The 18,797-nt window shown below is 44.6% G+C and overlaps 1 protein-coding gene across 6 annotated transcripts in view; it reads right to left on the bottom strand.

Annotated features, from left to right (window-relative positions):
- Window positions 1–988: 988 nt before the first annotated feature.
- LOC5569378 (dual oxidase) overlaps window positions 989–18,797 on the bottom strand; it is a 193,434-nt gene continuing 175,625 nt past the window's right edge. For all 6 annotated transcript variants that reach the window (XM_021844763.1, XM_021844767.1, XM_021844764.1 and 3 more), the window contains 10 exons: window positions 12,972–13,249; window positions 12,741–12,908; window positions 11,709–12,678; window positions 11,447–11,650; window positions 11,075–11,384; window positions 10,892–11,015; window positions 3,328–3,578; window positions 2,437–3,269; window positions 2,243–2,371; window positions 989–2,181 (listed from right to left, as the gene is read on the bottom strand). In XM_021844763.1, coding sequence (XP_021700455.1) covers window positions 2,053–2,181; window positions 2,243–2,371; window positions 2,437–3,269; window positions 3,328–3,578; window positions 10,892–11,015; window positions 11,075–11,384; window positions 11,447–11,650; window positions 11,709–12,678; window positions 12,741–12,908; window positions 12,972–13,249 — 3,396 coding nt within the window. In that variant the 3' untranslated portion in view covers window positions 989–2,052. The remainder of the gene's footprint in view (window positions 2,182–2,242; window positions 2,372–2,436; window positions 3,270–3,327; window positions 3,579–10,891; window positions 11,016–11,074; window positions 11,385–11,446; window positions 11,651–11,708; window positions 12,679–12,740; window positions 12,909–12,971; window positions 13,250–18,797) is intronic.

Here is an 18,797-nt window from a genome sequence, read left to right as displayed (position 1 = left end):
TGTTGAATATAGTCGGGGTTTGCCGTATACAATTTTGAGGCATCGATTTTGTGTACTCTGCAGTGGTTTCAGAATAGTTTTTGATGCAGCAGCCCATATAGAAACAAGGTATTGAAGTTTAGAATGAACAAACGCTTGATACATAGTAATGACTTGTTTCAATGGAAGAAACTTCATAACTTCATTTCATAAACTTGAATACACAATTGAACCTCAAGAAAATTACGTGATTATTTTAATTATTCCATGTTAATATGCATCTGTCCGGATTCTGATTCATAAGTGTCCGGATTAATAGACATGATATGCTATAGGTGTCCGGATTTAAGGACAAGACAACCCTAATTGTTTTAACTATTTTCATGTTAAAATCTCAACTTTTATCAGAAATGTTATCAATTATACATAGATTTGGCATAAAACGTTCGTTTAATGCAAAGATTTTAATTTAATATGAAACTGCATTCAGGCTGACAAAAATTCACGTTACAATACTGGTCTACAAGTGGCGTTGACCCCCGCTGGAACGTGGTCGACGAAGCTTCAAATTGGAGGTAAACATCCAATCGTTGTTTTCAACAGTAAAAAAACTGGATGAGCTTCGTCCAGTCCACTTTCGTTGCGACGCAATCAAGGAGCACTCACTGCAATTTGGAAGATTTTCAAAATGGGAAAGCTTTTTCCAAGCTGTACATCAGTACACAGATTGTACCTACGTATGACATTTTCAGGTGTTCGAACTCATGTCATCCTAGCGATACTACCTACCTAAGACGTCCAATTGATACAAATTTCATAAGATGGTTTTATGTTACGACGAATCCATCGCGTGCTGTAAGATTTTGAAATCCAGATATAATATTTTCCATCCCAGGCGAAAAGTTTGACGTCATCGAATTGCTGCCTTTACTTTTTTGTGGTTTTTGCCGAACTTAAAAAATCAGTTGAGACAAGACATGTGATAGTTTGTAAGTAAAACAAATGAAGGTAAATTTCCACTAGCATCTTATTCAATTGCGGTAATAAATACAGATTTGCTGACAAAGCTATTTACAACACATACAGTATGTATTATCGATAAATTACACGACTAAATGGAAAGAAGATGAACATTTTTTCGAAATTGTCGAAAATTTCCTTCCATGGCAAAGCAAATAGAACATCATTGGGAATAATAGAAACACCGTATCGGAAAAGCTTAGCAGTATTGGAAATTTCAACGAGTTGTACTGCCGCCAATCACAAGTCAGTCCCATGTGTATTTTCGTCATAATCAATAATATCATTTTGGGTCTCAATTGCATTTGCCTTTGTATGGAATTTCTGAAAGTTTCGTTAATTATTTATTTGTTTTTATTTTAATATTTGTGTATTTTTCATAGGTGGAAATGACTTGTGATTCACGACAGTTCTGATAACAGTACTTAAAAGATATCTATCTTTAAAAACTAGTTCACTGATGGTTTCTTCATTCGTTGTATGAAATCGGGCAGTTGATCATGCGGCTTACATCGATGCTTGGTAATTCGGCATCGTGCAGTGGTAAGTGTCTCTTATACTAATTCGATGTACAAAAGGGTTATCGTTTGCACAACTGGAATGCATTTGTTCTCTCAGGCGAATTAACGGTAATATCACTAACGTTTCATTATCAATTTGTAAATGATGCACTGGACAATGGATTAGATCGTTTGTGCTCAACACTGAAACGAAGCACATTGCTTATCGATGAATATCTTTTCGCTTGAACAAAATTAACAATCAAATAAATACGCTTCGGGGTCCTTTGAGGCACGAGAAGCTAATACTTTATTCACGACGACACATTTTGACACAAACCGACATCTGTAACGGGAAAACTTTACACATACTCAGCTTAACTTCTTAACACTAGGGAAATTGATAATTTATCCTAAGGATCGCAGGTGTAACTTCGCTAGGCTTAACAAATAAAAACATAAAATTGACAAAATAATAAAATCCTAAATGAGCAATCGAAGGGTGTGGTGGTAAGTTCTTTTTTTAATGAAAATGTTCATCGCTCTGCTTGGCTTAGCCAAAGTTTTCGAAGTGGTGGATGAAATATGGCAACTTTCTACCCTTGTTGACTTCGTCACACGCCGACATGACGCTCTTGGTGAGGGGCCGAGGCCCACACGAGAACACACCTATTTTAGATACCTGCAAGTACAACGGTTTACATTAAAAACACTTAGATAGGCTATGGTATAGGATTACTTACATAGGAGTGCTTCTTCTGTACGAATTTAAGGAAACTAGACATATCAGGACGCCCGAAATGGTTCACGGCCTTCAGACCTGTGAACATGGACGTTTTCGATAGACGCTGGAAGTGGTTTTCGCAAATATACTGTAACAAAAATATCGTTAGTTAAAATCCCGGAAATCCTCATAGAAAAAGTTTAATAATCATACCAGCATTGTCGTTCGCAGATCGAACTTATGGAAGAATTGTGTGATGAAGATGTGAATTTCCAGCACATTGGTAACGTCCTTCTTCTCCACGTCCCGCAGGACGTCTATGAACCACTCAAAATGTTTGTGTGAGGGACAAATCCACAGGAAGTACACCTTCTTACAGGCCACTCCCGAGTACCTATTGGTACTCGTTCCAAATACCAAATCATTCAAGATCGAAGCATAAGGGGTAACTCCAATACCACCGCCCACCATCACGGCCACCTCAAACTTGTACCAATCCTGGTTACCACCGCCGAATGGCCCTTCGATCCGAATCTTCGGTTGATCATCGGGGTTGTAATTGCACGGGTCGAAATAGTTTCGCAGCTTCCACGTCCATGGTCCTTGCGCTTTAATGTGACAGCTGAGGAAGTTCTCGTGCGGTGCAGAAGTTAACGTGAAACTGTGCATTTCCTCGGGCTTGATTTCTGTACAGGACAATCGGACCCACTGGCCGGAAAGATATTTTAGATTTGGAGGTCGGTAGAACTTTATCTTGATTACATCCGAGGGTAGCAAATCCGTTTCAATGACGTCCAGCGCCATATACTTTGTTCGTAGGGAAACGATCTTATCCAGAGTGTAAACAATGCCGGGTCCAATAAAGAACAGCCAGAACCGAGGTGCTCCTGTGAGACGCGCCAAGCCATGAATAAGGCAAAGCGCGTACAATACTATGTACAATGAATGGGCGTTCCAGAAGAACTTGTAGGCCTTCTTTCGGATTGTGGAGTGCGCAAACGCGAATATAATACACATTATAACAAACAACATGACTCCAGTGACACCTGCAAAAAGTAAAACGATAAAATTGCTGAACATTCTAAATGTGTGCATGATACTGACCTGTAACTGTTTGGAACAACCAGTAGGTAATGTCCGGCCGGTAATCGGAAGTGAAATGCACTTCCTTGGTGAGACATTTGAGATTCTCGATGGACTGCGTAGATACATGGTAGAAGTTAACGATATGACCAACGGTGTGCAACAACGAGAAGAACAGTGCCGTGCAAGCGGCAATCTTGTGGAACTGGATATGCGAATCCAGCGGGATGTACTGTTGGATGGGGAATTCCTTCAACTTGGTGATGAGATTTCTGAAAAAAAAGGATAGAGTTGAAATTAATAAATACCGTTTTCTGCAAGCGTGAAATTACTATCGGAGCCATCAAATAGAGAGGCTAGTTATTGTTGGAATACCTGACAGCGTTAAATGCAGAGCCGATGGATGCATTAGGCACCTTTCGGAGATATTGTGCAGAATCGATAATATACGTGACGTTCTGTAGTCAAAACTGGGCCGTCAGTATCAGTTATACTCACCTGGCGGGCAGAGAGCAGTGTGAAGTTACTCAAAGTAAGCTCCAGATTAACGGAATAATTTGCACAGTGACGACGTAGATGTAGAACTATAGCGAGGTTGTGATGCTTCTCACGATACAAGTGCACCAACCACAGAGTTTTCTTAATGCCATTTTTCTGCACTATGGACCGACAGTAGAAACGCGTCGGAGATAAAGTTGGCTGCTTTGCTTAACACTTTGGAATTTGTACTCGATGTTTTCGACCGACCAAAGAAATGAACATTGAACATACATTGTAGTTAAACGTATCGATGGGATCGGAAGGTTTACTGCGTGGACGAATATGGAGGAATTGACGATCATCGGGATGATGCAACATTTGCATGTACATCTTTTCGACGTCTGCTACAACAGCGACGATTTGTGCTTCAAGACAACCGGTCTAGCGAGAAGCGTGTCGTTCAAACAATAGCCGGACGAGGTCTTGCATGACGCGTCAAAGACTACCCGGACCTTCGTAGTCGTGATGGATTCCTTGAAAATGATGTGATGGAGAATGTAGCAGTGTGGAATACTATTATCCATAGGCTCTTGCACCTTCTTCATGTGCTGGAGATGCAGATACTCTGCTATGAATCGATTGTATGATTTCTTGGTTGTAGGATGTCTTTCAAGTCGGCGTTCCAGGCTCAAAAAGTGACGATCAGCTATTGATTTGGATTCCCCCAAAACCTTTCCTATCGTCCAGTTGCATAGCGCGCCGTCGTTGCAGCGTACAGCTTTTCACAACTGCTTTCTTCGGTGGATTGAACTGGACCCAATGGAAATGTTTCCATATCCCAGAATTTTTGTAGAACGTACTCCAGTCGATTATCGACAGTAGAAAGATAGCATAACTGTGGATACAGGTAGCAGCAACCGGAAACAGATACCGCCCAACCAAATGGAGTTTCAACTACTTATGGAAAACCTTTGCCCAGAGATATATTCCGTCCTGTATGCAATCTCTGAACTGATGATTTGCAAGCTGTCTATCGGCGTTGTCGTTTCATCAAAATCGTTCGATCTCCCGACTCGATGGTTGCAGTAATGGCACTACTAATCTTCTATGTAGATTATCCGATATCTGTGACGGACACATCCACTGTAGACCGACGGCTGTAGAGATTCTTCGCCAACGGGTTACCGTGGTCATCGACGATGTTGGGAACAACCGTTTCCAGAAGAGTCATGGTACATGTAGTTTGGACCTCCATGCTGACCTTGCAGGAACCAGAAGCTTCCACATGTTGAGGCGTGAATGGTAGCGGTTGTTGAACCATTGCAATGGAGCCGTTGAAACAGCGGGCTTTGATGCCACTGGTAAATCAGCTGAATTTGCTTGGATGGCTGGAAATGTTTTGTATGTAGTCTACCTATGCTTGACGAAATAAATTAAGGTTTTTCCGAAGGAACACCGGATAAGTCCGGAGCGAATGGCTGTCCGAATAGGAAAGCGGGCACGAATAGCTTGAAGGCGAAGCAGTTATTGCGTTAGCTGAGACTTTTTGCTTGGAATTCTTCTGTGGATAGCCGGCCATCTTCAACGAGGCTGGATTATGGAGCGGCACATCCCAATTGTCCACCGGTTCGCCCAGTTGGGATAGGGCGCGAAAATTATGTTAGTAATCGTCGACCAAACCGTGGAGCCGCGTTGCATACTCCTGCTTGATTGCTGATAGCCCGTAGAGAGCCTTGAAGAGCTGCTTCTTGAGGTACTTGCGGTTGTCGTATCTTTTCAGCAGCGCATCCCATGTTGTTGCGTAGTTGTCAGCCTCGCGAATGCTATTCAAAGGGTTTCTTGGCACTACCCTCAAGAGAAGATATTAGAGTTTGGCGACGGCAGGAATGTCACCGTTCACGTGGACCATCGACGTAAACGTATCCCGGAATGAGATCCAGCGTGAAAAATCACCGTTGAACTTCAGCATTTAGTTTTTGGATAGGCAGAGGTAGAAATTTGGATGATGTTGACGAGCAAGCACGTCTTAGGCTATTATTGATTCGTTGAGCAACGACTGGTTGGTATCTGCACAGCGCTTCGCACGAAGAAAACCCTTTGACTTGCAGTAACGTAACTCTAACACCACACGTTTGTCGATGTGTACGCCATGTGCTTCTGGATCATCGTATCTCCAGAGCAGATTGATAATCCGCGAAATCTGCGTTCAATTTATCCAGTGAATCAATTCGCACACACATCTGAAAACTGTCACGATCGTGATTGTAATCAAGGATAAGAAGAACTAACTCGCAATACAAGTGGCACCAATCAAAGAAATTTTCCGTTATCTATATAACGAAATCGATCACTTTACTTATTTACAATTAAAAACTTTTTCCAACATCAAACCAAACACCCCTCCCTCCTAGAGTGGGTAAGCATCAGGCATGCTTCGACAGTGCGAAATGGAATTCGTAAGCGGCATGCCTACAGCGTGTTAATATTTAAGACCAGAGGGGCCATGGCGCCCCAAGAAAAGTCGCTCTAACTCTTGCGATCAACAATCGATGTACTCTTTCCGCATAAAGCCATAACCTCTGGTCCCCGGTGCCGTATGCGGCAGATGAAAGGGAAGAAGCTACGAGGGTGATGAACGAAGAGCTGATAGAAATCATTCGCGTAAAACAAGGCACCAGGATCCGATGGCATCCCGAATATTGCCTTAAATGCGGCAATCAACTCGAATCCAAACATGCTCAGTACCGCGATGCAATGTTGCACAGATCAAAAAATCATCGCGGATGTATGGAATTGACCCTTAACATATACGGAAGGTGCGTATGACCTGTCTTACAACTATTTTGGATTCAGGAAAGGTACATCTATTCTGGACGCTATCCGCTATCTGCTATCGTTCAGGCAATCGAGCATAAAAAGAATGACATCCGTTACTGCGCGGTTGTCACTCTGGATGTGAAGAATGCCTTCAACAGCACAAGCACACGCACTTCACCTGCTCGAAGTACTGCATGCTTCTAGAAAGCTATTTTGATGATAGGATTCTACTGTACGACACAGAGGAGGAACAGAAAAGCGTTACGAAGTGAGTGAAGAGCTGCGTAAGCAATGCAGCCTTTGAGAGGAGGCCATGGTGAGGAAGTCGTACGACGGCATACCGTCAACGACGATTCGGAACAAATTGGTGGAGAAAGGCAAGAAGAGAATTGGCTGGTTGATATGCCCACTGAGACTGGTCACACGAGCAGATAGGCCACCGATGCGATGCTTCAAGTGCATAGACTTCGGACACCCGGCGGTGAGCTGTAATGGTCCGGACAGAACCGAACTGTGCAGGAAATGTGGAGAAAGAGGTCATTTTGGGAAAGACTGCAAGAATCGACCAAGGTGCTTGCTCTGCTCACCGGAGGAAGGAAAGACCCATTCGACGGGCAGCTTCAATTGCCGTGCGTGCTAAATCCAACAGCTGCAGAGGTAATGCAGATCAATTTAAATCACTGAGACACCACTCCGCAACTCGTCCCATTGATGCTACAACTAGATAACTCGAAATTTGAAATTTTTGACTTCAATATGCCAAAACATTTTTCTTAATTAGATCTGTAAAATACCTACAGCTCATAAGCGTGTGATTCAAAATACACAAATTAAAGTTTATTTTTGAACCATATCCTCTGCGATTAACCGTCACCTTGTGAAAAGGTCTTATTTTCAAAGTTGCACATCCCAAAATTTTGATTTTCGAGTTATCTAGTTGTAGCATTAAGGGGACGAACTGTTGTCGCAGTCGACAACTGAAACTAAGTGCGACGTTGCGATAATAGCTGAACCATATCGAGTAATCAGGTGGCGGATAGCTCAGGCACAGCGGCGATACGAGTGACGGGTAGATTTCCTATCCAGGAAGTGGTTGCCAGCTCAAACGCGGAGTTCGCGATCGCCAAAATCAACGGAATCTACTTTTGCAGCTGCTACGCGCCTCCAAGATGGACGCTAGAAGAATTTAGTCGGATGTTGGACGAGCTAGTTGGTCGAAAACCAGTGCTGATTTGAGGTGACTGCAATGCATGGGCCGTGGAGTGAGGTAGCAGGGTAACCAATGCCAGAGGTCACAACCTACTGGAGGCTCTAGCAAAGGATCTACGATTGTGCATCGAAGGCACCGTTAGCACATTTCGGAAAGACGGACAGGAGTCGATCATCGACCTAACATTTTTTAGCCCATCACTGGCGGGCAACATAAACTGGGAAGGGGGAAGAAAAGAGAGCACCCATAGCGATCACCAGGCGATACGGATACGATAGGGTTGGCCAGCGGAACACTGCGGCAGTGCAGAGGAACACAATTGGCGACTGGCAGTGAGACGAAGGCTTTCGACGAAGATTTCTTCTTTGAGGCACTTCACACCGACAGCGATGCCCTGGACTTGGATGCGGTAGAGCTGACAATAAAGATGGCAAGGGCATGTGATGGAACGAGGCACTCAACGCCATCCGCACTGCTTGCCCTCAAGCCAGGAGTCGTCCTAAAAGTAATAGGCGAAACGCTGGAGGAAGTGGAAGTGCTTGCCACGGACAGCTGGATGGATGGAGTCATGCTGAAGATAGTCCATCACAAAACGGAGGTGCTACTAGTCAGTAATCGTAAAGCGATTCAACACGCTGAGATTGGCGTAGGGATAACTTTTCATAGCATCACAGCGGTCGCTCAGTCACCTGGTTGCTGCTCCAGTATCGTCAGATCAGCTGCATTTACACAAGCAATCAACCAGATGAATGCTTGGGACTAACAGACACCCTAAGTGTATAAGTGCTGATGATTTTCTATTTTTAGGCAACAATGGCGCCTGCCACGTCAGATTGATAACCAACGAGGAGAAGGGGGAGGAATTGATATTGCACTGGCCCACTGTAGACCGTGGGGTCCAACTGCATCTGGCGTATAGTGCGGGAGTGTATGGGTCGGGGGAAAAGTATGACAGAGAGGCTTTCTATTTGGTAAGCAGACTGCCTATGTATCAGGCGTAAAGTAAGGCGTGATATAATCATGGAAAAATGGAAGCGCAGGGAAACGGTTTCTTGTTCGTCTCTGGTTCTAGCGTTTGCCATGAACGAATAGTTTCAGTGTGATAGATTTAGAGTGAACGATAGAAGCAAGCGAAATATACAACTACAAAGCACGAAGAAAGGGACGGGCCTATGATTGAACCCATGACCTTCTGCAAGTAAAGCAGAAGCGGTAGCCATTAGACCATTAACCCCGTTCCTGGACATGATGATAAACGATCAGCTAAACTTCAATAGCCACGTTCACTATGCATGTGAGAAGGCGGCAACAGCGACCAACGCACTTACAAGGAGCATGCCGAACGCTCATGGTCCAAAAAGCATTAGAAGGCGTCTTCTGTTGTTGTTGTTGTTTGAGAGGGACTTTAACCCGAAGGTCATTCGTCCCTTCTTCTGGATAGCGTATCAACGTCGATACTGAGATAGGTACAGCATTGCAAACCAAGCGCAATCGAGACAAGCTCAACAGCACGTTCCGGCTCATGGTCATAAGAGCAGCAAGCGCATACAGAACAATATCGTCGCAGGCAGTATGTGTGATCACCGAGATGATTCCGAATTGCATCACCCTGGGAGAAGACATCGAGTGCTATCAGCGGAGAGGCACTAGGCAGGTGAGGAAATTGACGTGGATCGCTGGTCAAGTGGCAGCAAGAATGGGATGCCTCCTAGAAAAGTAGGTGGATCCACAGACTCATCCCGAATGTGTCCTGGGTAAATAGTGAACCTCCATCTGATACTCTTCCTGTCAAGTCACGGTTGCTTCAAACAGTATCTGCATCGGTTCGGACACGCGCTGTCACCGTTCTGTCCCGTGTGTAATGAGAGAAAGGAAACACCGGAACATGTTGTCTTCGATTGCCCGAGTTGGAACGAAGCGCGGCGGTGTCTGCTTTTGGACAGACTTCAATGCAGACGGAATGGTAAGCGACCCTAACCTTTGTAATCTGGGGAACAATATGGAGGTGGAGATAACATCTATCTTGCAAAGAAACTGGCCGGAAAAGCAGCAAACCGAGAGGCAGAGAGCAGTGCCTAGCATCGAGTCGTCGAGACGCTTATGAACCGGAAGTCAACCCCCAACCGGAATCGTTTGACAGAAACCGAAAATCACCCCTGCACGGAGAAATATTTTTACCTAATTTTTGAGTTAACTTTACCCAAAATTAAGTATATCGATTATAGTTTCGACCCAAAATCTCTCGGTTTTCTCTTTCTCCCACACGAATGTTGTCAAAAATAGAGAGAGAGCTGCATCTACCCAATGGGGGTACTTTGGCCCAATAAGCCAAATTTGGGTAAATGCAACTTTTCTTATGTTTGGGTCGAAAGAACTCAATTTTGCGTTAAATCAACCCAAAATTGAGTTTATTTTTCTAATGGAATTAGAGCCAAACTACCTAGTGGGGACCTTGGAAATTTAGCCAAAATTGAGTTATTGGGCTCAATTACGGAATTGCGTTGAAACAACCCAAAATTGAGTTGAATTCCGTCTCCGTGTGCGATAGCCGCCGGTAGTCGGGGCATCATCAGTGCGGACGTCTCCCCAACCAGTATTGGTGACAACCTCCGACGCCGAAGGAAGTCAGGAGGAGAAGAAGGATAAATGACGGAAGGAGACAGGGAGGCGAAGGAAGATGAAAAAGTAGTCTGCTCAACATGCAAGAGCAAACCACTGTCAGACTGCGCAGGGTGCAAGAGCACAGAGCGGGAAAACGTCAAGAGCGTGATAGAAGTGCAGATGCACGCTCCAGCTCCATAGTCGAGGAGGACTTACACCATAGTGTCACAGCTGGAAAGTACAGCAGTGAGTCTTGAGATTTTTTCCAATATTACGGTAAGTCCAGCCCATTTCAGACCATCATCTCATTTCATAAAAAAATGCATAACTATGAGGCCTTCTCATTTTCCAATCCTTCTGGAGTTACCGAACAGTGAAACATGAAAGCAAGAGCGGGTGTCCTTGACTTGACTTTGGCAGCCTATTATCATGAAGCATTTAATTATGAAAAAAAAAACATATATCACAAGAACTTACCTTGACATCGTGAGTAATAACAATGAGTAACAGAAGGATAATGAAGCGGCTGAACCTCGGGTGATAGCTATTCCAACCCCCATGATGTGTCTAAGATCTGTGTGTTCAGCCATGAAAGAATAATCTAAGAAAAAACGAATAGGAGTTACTTAAAAGCCATCTGTTTGATTCCACAATACTTACGAATGAACCTCTCGACAAACAGCACAATAGTAATCACGTAGAACAAAAACAAATAGAAGATATTTTGCCGGTTCTCCTCCAGAAACGTTGTATAGCTATCCCACTTTTCCTGCATCCAATTTCGGCGGGCATCAGAAGGTGGCTCAATATGGAACGAAGTCATACGCGCCACATTCGTTGAAGTGTCCAAGAAATTCTGCTTCGCTCCCTTACAGTCCAAACCGATGGCAACAAAGTCACCCTTGTACTCTTTCATCATCAGCTTGAAATCCTGATACGTGAGATGATTCTTGTGCTCTAATCCAACATCCTGAAATCGAACAAACAATATAAAACCTATGACTTGAAACTAGGGTCTAAAAGTGGCTATACCTGGAACATTCCATCAATCAACTCCTTTACTTGAGTGTCCGTCACGCTCGTCGTTCGTGCAATCTCCACCAGCGAACGCATCATTTCACTCAGCTCTCCCTTATCAATCACTCCGTTGCGGTCATTGTCGCACATGTCAAAAATGATTCTCAGCTTATCATCCGTTTTACCTCGTGAAAATAGCACCACCGTTTCCAAGAATTCCTACAGAAATTTATAAATTATGTTTCAATGCATTTCTCTGAGTACCACAAGGAAATACCTGGAAAGAAATTCTTCCATCCTGATCCTTGTCGACAATGTTAAACATCTTCCTGACGAACATATCATCGGGCTTCATTCCCAGAGCAGCGGCAAATTCAGACTTCGACAGGCTGGTTCTCATGACGGTCATCACTTCTCCGTCCACTGATGCGTCCGACCTTCGACGACGTTCACCCGGCCGCAATCCGAACGTCAACGCGTATGCCTCGCGGAAGAAATGCTCCAGCCGCTTCTGACGACGCTCACGTGTTTCGGCCTTCGCCAACATAATGTCTCTCGGTACCTCCACAAATGTCATGTCCTTCTTATGCAGAAGCAAGAAATCTTCCAACTTCTTCACAAACTTTCGACGAGCGGAATTTGATTCCAACTCCAAGACAAGATCATGATCGCTTGGTACCCTGAGCAAAATGTATGGTTTCTTTTTCTTGTAGTTTTCTTGTGATTGCTCCACGGTAACGACATCCACATTTTTTAAACTGAATGTTCGTAGTTTCTCCCCTTTGCGATCAACCGTGTAGATCGCTGCTTCGGGTCCAAATTTCACCGTTACCAAGCGTTTGTGATTCGCGTGCAGCCATTCCCGGGCTACCATCTTCTCAACAGATTGCTTGCTGTTTCCAGCATTCTTCAACGCTTCTTGCTTAATCTTCAACTTGCGACGGCGACTGTTCTGTAACTTGATGACACAGTATCCAGCACCAGCACATAGGATGGGCACAAATCCGAGGAATACACACGAATAAATGTACGCCAGTTCCGATCCGGAGAAGTAATCGTACCCCTCCAGATAGTTACATGGCTCGAGCAAAGTAGCATTCAGCTGCTCTGGTTGTGGACAAGGATCACCTTCACTCCAGTGGAAGACATCCTTCTGGATCTCATCCGGATCAATATCCGTACTGTTGACGATTATGTCCCACATTGTGATTTTGCGCAATTCAGCAATTTCTTCTTTAGTGAAAATTCTGCAAATGTTCAAAAATACTTTGAAATTAGCCTCGTAAGAGCATATTAACGTGAATCTTACCCGTTATCCTCATTCTCGAACCAAAACCGATCGGCATCTCGGACCCGTGTGAATTGATCAATGATCACGGCAGTGAACAGTTCTCCTGGCTTTCCATCAGACTCCAACATTCCTCCAACGTATACATCTACGTTGTCCAATCGGTTTTCGTATGTTTCAATTAGCAAACTGAAAATTATGGAAAGAATCTCAGTTATCTAGCGATTTTGAATAATAAGATCAATAACTCACTTCAACAGTTCTGGCTGTCGTTCGAACACCTCTGGATTGATATCGCGCCACGTTTTCTTCTTTGGTAGTTTGTATGCAACTCTAGCTGTATTGTAATCGGGCAGTCCGTTGTCTCTGCCGCGCATGATGTTGAGCGCTCCCAGATCCCGCCGGGAGAACTCCATGGGACCGAACAGTTTATCCCGCACGTCTGAGCACAGCAGTGGATCTTCGCGCTCGGCGATCTGTGACGCCATGCCCATCAGGAACTCCTCGATGGGGGTGTCGTCCAGTACGTCCTGAGGGGATATCACGAAAACAATGTTCAATTTGCGAATTGAAAAATATTGCAATTCATACTTCAGTGAAAAACATAAAAAATGTTGGGTGTTGCAAGTCACCCCATCTGCGGGCAGCAGGGACGAAAGTCCAGGGGCTTAACGGACCCCCCCCCTAGACCTCTGCGAGTTGGGGAGTTGCCCAGGATGCGGTGAAGTTCGCAGTGGGCTCTGATGAACCTTCATAAAAACCACAAAAATCCGAATGCAACTCTGTCACAGCAACTGTGCCGCTTAAAGTACCAATGCACCCTAGCCCAAACTAACAGGAGTGCCAAGCGGCACATCAGGATTGATGCCAGTCAGATCCTGATTATGGCATACTGGTCGCGATACAAACGGACAAGGCATGGAACTACGAATAGGAGTGCTTTGAGCACATTGGCTCAAATATTATTCGATACGCGATGCGAAAGAGGGGACTATCCGAGGATGAATACGTGGCGAAAAGGCTTTTGGTTGCTAAAGGAAAAGTGACCTACGCGACCGTCCTCTAGAGCGGAAGAGCTGGCACGAGCCAAGCCCCGCGATCAAGAGGACATGGCAACAAAGGAGAGGCCAACACCAAGCCTAAGGCCAAGAAAGCCAAGAAAAAGGAGCCACGAGATAACCCGAACCAGGCAGTGCATCCACCGGAACCACGGGCGCAAGGCAACAGCAACCAGTGGATACAAGTTGGAAATAAGAAAAAACAGAGGAAACTGAAAACGGAGCCCAAGGAGGGCTTGGTGAAATGATCCTAGTTTTAAAGCAGGATGCCAAGGAAAAGGGTGCAGTCTATAAGCAACTGGCATAAAAAGTACTTGGCGACGAGGTTGATGTAAGATCCCTTACTGCTGAAGCGACACTCCAGTGTAAAAATCTGGATGAGGTCACCGACGCAGCGGAGGTCACTCAAAGAGCAGTGTGACATCGACGTAGCCAGTAAGGCCATCCAGCTTAGAAAGGGCCCACAGGGCACCCAAGAGGTGGCGATCAGGCTGCCGGTCGCAGAGGCCAACAAAGCGAAGAACTTGGGCATAGTATATTTATTTATTTATTTATTTCGTCAATCAATAGTAGACTACACGTTTGCTTAATTCTATGTTGTATTAAATCTTAAGGAATTAAAATATTGTCTTAGCTTTGTTCGCGACATGGTCAGATCAATTTCTGTGCAATGCTGATTATAAAGAGACATCATTCGATTCATTGGGCCGAATTTTGCATAGTTAGTTCGATGATTATTTGATGCAAACAAATTCCGATTTCTTAACTGTCTAGCGGGCGTGTAGAAATTCAAACATGATATAAAATTGGTGGAATCAATACGCTGCGATACAATATCATTGACAAATGAAATCAAGGCTATTTTTTTTTTTTTTTTGAGGCACTCTGTGCTCGTGGCTACTACTGTGCCGGAATCAGTTGATCTGTAGCATCTTCTTTACCGATACAGATCTATTTTTAACTTATCTATATTTACATCTTGTTTTCACTCTCTCCTACTCTTTTACTCTCACACCGAGCAGGTAGGAGAGAGCTCTGTTGTTAGTGAGGCTAGCTGCCTGCGAAGAGGGTCAGTTTGTCTCAGTCACCATCTGATACTGACGGATGATGGATGTGCTCCCCAAAGCACGGTCCTCCGTGAGGCGTCTTCTGGTGGCTGGACAGGTTTTTTTTGTGGAGGGGCTGGGAATCGAACCCATGATCTTCCGCTTATGAAGCGAAAGCGTAACCTCAAGGCTACAGACCCCCCTAAAATCATGGCTATTTCGCGACGCTCATTTAAGGTTTGAATATCGATAAGCATGCATCGAGCCTCGTATGATGGCAGTGGAAACGTTGTCCAGCCTAATTTGCGTAAGGCATATAAAAGAAATTGCTTCTGTACTGATTCGATTCTATCACCATGTGTTTTTATATGCGGAGACCACACAATACTACTCAAGGTAGGCTGTTCGGTTTGCCGGCTGAGTATACAACAGCCTCCTGAAGTTTGCTTCAAGTGTTTCGGGAAGGGCCATAAGTCGTGGAATTGCAATGGTCCCGACAGAAGTAAGATGTGCAGAAAATGCGGCACCGAAGGCCATGGGGCAAGCGATTGTAAGCAAATCGCTAAGTGCCTAATATGTGTCGACAGAGCAGACAACGGACACTTAACGGGTGGACTCAAATGTCCGGGCACAAGCGGAGTATCAAAGCAGCCAAAACGGAAGTAACACAGTTAAACTTAAACCACTGTGATGCAGCCCAGCAGCTGCTTTGGCAGTCAGTCTCGCAAACCAAGACTGACGTGGTGTTACTATCGGACCCATATCGCATACCAGCCAACAACGGGAACTGGGTGGCGGATAGGTCTCAACAGCTAGCAGCTATAGGGACGACAGGACGATACCCAATCCAAGAAGTAGTCTCTAGCTCAAATGACGGTTTTGCGATAGCAAAAATCAACGGCGTGTTCTATTGCAGTTGTTACGCGCCCCCAAGGTGGTCGATTGAGAATTTTCCCACATGGTCGACAGGTTGATAGCCGAACTAGCTAATCGGCAGCCAGTAGTGATATTTGGCGACTTTAATGCATGGGCAGTGGAGTGGGTTAGCTGCTGCACCAATCAAAGAGGCCAGCTATTGTTGGAATTCCTGGCTGCATTAAATGTAGATCTGGCGAATATGGGTACAATGAGTACCTTCCGCAGAAATGGTGCAGAATCGATTATCAACGTGACGTTTTGTAGTCCTAACCTTTTAGGTACCATGAGCTGGCGCGTTGACGACGGTTATACTCATAGCGATCATCAATCGATTCGCTATAGTATAATACCAGGCGGGCGGACGGCAGCGCGATGTAACTCGACCCAAGCTCGAGGATGGAAAACAGCACGCTTCGACGGCGAAGTATTCACTGAAGTCCTGAGGCGTGAACGGAACACTCTGATCCTAAACGGTGAAAAGCTATTTGCTCTGATATCACGAGCGTGTGATGCTTCCATGCCGAGAAAAGCCCCCCTAGAGAGAACAGGCCGTCGGTGTACTGGTGGTGCGAATCAATTGCAAATCTTCGAGCAATCTGCCTTCGGGCTAGACGAAGAATGCAATGCGCACGTACAGAAGCACAAAGAGAAGGACTCGGTGCAGCATTCAGAGAGGCAGAGTTGCCTCTTAAAAAAGGAAATCAAGCGTCGAAAACGGGCATGCTTTGATAGTCTATGCGTGAGTGCCAATTCTAGTCCATGGGGTGACGCCTACAGAGTGGTAATGGCTCAGATCAAAGGTGCCATAGCGCCCCAAGAGAAGTCGTCCGAGTTGCTGCGATTGATAATCGATGTACTCTTCCCGCACTATCCCATAAGCCCATGGCCCCCAGCGCCGTATGCGGCAGATGAAGGAGAAGAAGTGTCGAGAGTGACGAACGAATAGTTGGCAGAAATCGTGAAATCATTCGCGTCAAATAAAGCACCGGGACCCGATGGTATCCCGAATGTTGCCTCAAAAGCGGCAGTGAAAGCGGATCTAGACATGTTCAGCTGAGGTGGCAATCGAGCATAAAGGAGCGGCATCCGTTACTGCGCGGTTGTCATTCTGGATGTGAAGAATGCGTTCAACAGCGCAAGCTGGGAAGCAATAGCACACGCATTTCACCGTCTCAAGCTACCGGTGCAGTTGTGTAAGCTTCTAGAAAGCTATTTTGATGGTAGGATTCTACTGTATGACACAGAGGAGGGGCAGAAAAGCGTTCGAATTACCGCGGGAGTACCTCAAGTTTCAATCCTGGGCCCGCTGTTATGGAATGCGATGTACGATGACGTACTGAGGCTGCCCCTTCCGACGGGTGTTAAGATTGTTGGCTTCGCCATAGTTGAGGAATGGATGAAGTCTAGGAAACTAGGACTGGCCCGTCACAAGACTAAGGTGGTGGTGGTCAACAACCGCAAGTCCGAGTATAGAGCGCTTATCTCAGTAGGTGATTGCACCATAGAGTCCAAGCGATCCCTTAGACATCTTGGGGTAATGTTCGATAACAAGCTCAGCTCCGCTAGCCATATTGACTATTCCTGTAAAAGGGAATCTACGGCTATATAGCTTTCAAGTATGATGTCTAACAGCTCTTCTGTAATTCTCAGCAAACACAAGCTCGTGGCAGACGTGGCGCTATCCATACTGAGATATGGAGGACTAATCTTGTTAAAAGCTTTTTGAACGAGCAGAACCTTAAGCGGTTGAGAAGCATGTTTAGGATCATGTGCTTAAGAGCAGCAAGTGCATTTGGAACGGTTTCCAAAGAGGCAGTGTGTATCATAGCCAAGATGATGCCCATCGGGCTCACCATCAAGTAAGATGTTCAATGCTTTAACCAAAGAGATACTTACCAGAGGAGTCCGCAACGCGTGTAAGAAGACAACGCTAAGGGTTTGCAGTAGGTATGGGATAACTACACTAAAGGTAGATGGACCCATCCGCTGATACCAAATGAGTCAGGTTGATATAAAAGAAACCATGGGGAAGTGAACTTCTGCCTGTCGCAGTTTCTGTTAGGTTGCTGTAGACAGCACTTGAATAGATTCAGGCACAAAGAGTGTCTGTGAGAGATCGCATGCTCGCTACATGCGGAAGGGGCCGCGTCCCCGGACAATATAATCCAGAGAATGTGTGCGGATGCCGAGTGCTGGAATGCAGTAACTACGGCTGTCACTTCCATTATGCTATAATTTCAGCGCCTATGGCGAGCCGATCAAGAGTTGGCTGCAGAGAATTAGCCCTGCCGGGGCTGGTCCACTTCAACATTGTTTAAGTCGGAAGAGTGTCCATTTCCCGGCCATTTGGCTCGTCCCGGGATTCGGGACAAAAATCTATGCTTGTCCCGGGAAATCCCGGGATCCCGGGATTTATCAATTTTTCAATAAAGCTAGCATTTCGGTTGAAATGGAAGTTCAAATTTAACAATACAATGTTTTTTCAATGAAATAAACAGATAATGTAACTTTTCAAAATAATATGTTAATTATAGCAAATCACATTTCAGATATTCTGATGAAGAAACCTAACAAAAATCAAAACTTAGCTTAACTAATCACGGGTTTGCTACGGATTTTTTCAAATTCTCTATAACACTTATGAATGGAAGTTTGATAGAAACTTAAGTCATAATATTAAAGCGATTTGTTTGAATTTGAAAAGCCATAAAAACTTTAGAACAAAAGAAACGATCACAGATCATTGAAGGTATTGTAGATCATGCTAAAAGTTAATTACTCAAAATTATTGACTGAAGTTTGATGCCGTGAATCGCAAGTCAGTGCCATCTACATTGTGGTCAAAATTGAGTTGAGATCAGTTTTCATTATATCTTCTAATGATCTTTCAGCTGCCCTAACGAGAAATCACTTTTTGTTCAGTAAAATTAGGACAGAACACCAAGTCGAATTGTCCCATAATGAACAAAAAAACGCACTGCAGATTTTCGCATCGTGTTCATTACATTTATTAATTCATTCAAAAATGAATCGTTATTTGGTCATCTTTATATTTT

Source organism: Aedes aegypti, chromosome 2 (genome assembly GCF_002204515.2).
Source record: "Aedes aegypti strain LVP_AGWG chromosome 2, AaegL5.0 Primary Assembly, whole genome shotgun sequence".
In the NCBI taxonomy this organism is placed as follows: domain Eukaryota; kingdom Metazoa; phylum Arthropoda; class Insecta; order Diptera; family Culicidae; genus Aedes; species Aedes aegypti.
This window is presented reverse-complemented; position numbering and strand designations above follow the sequence as displayed.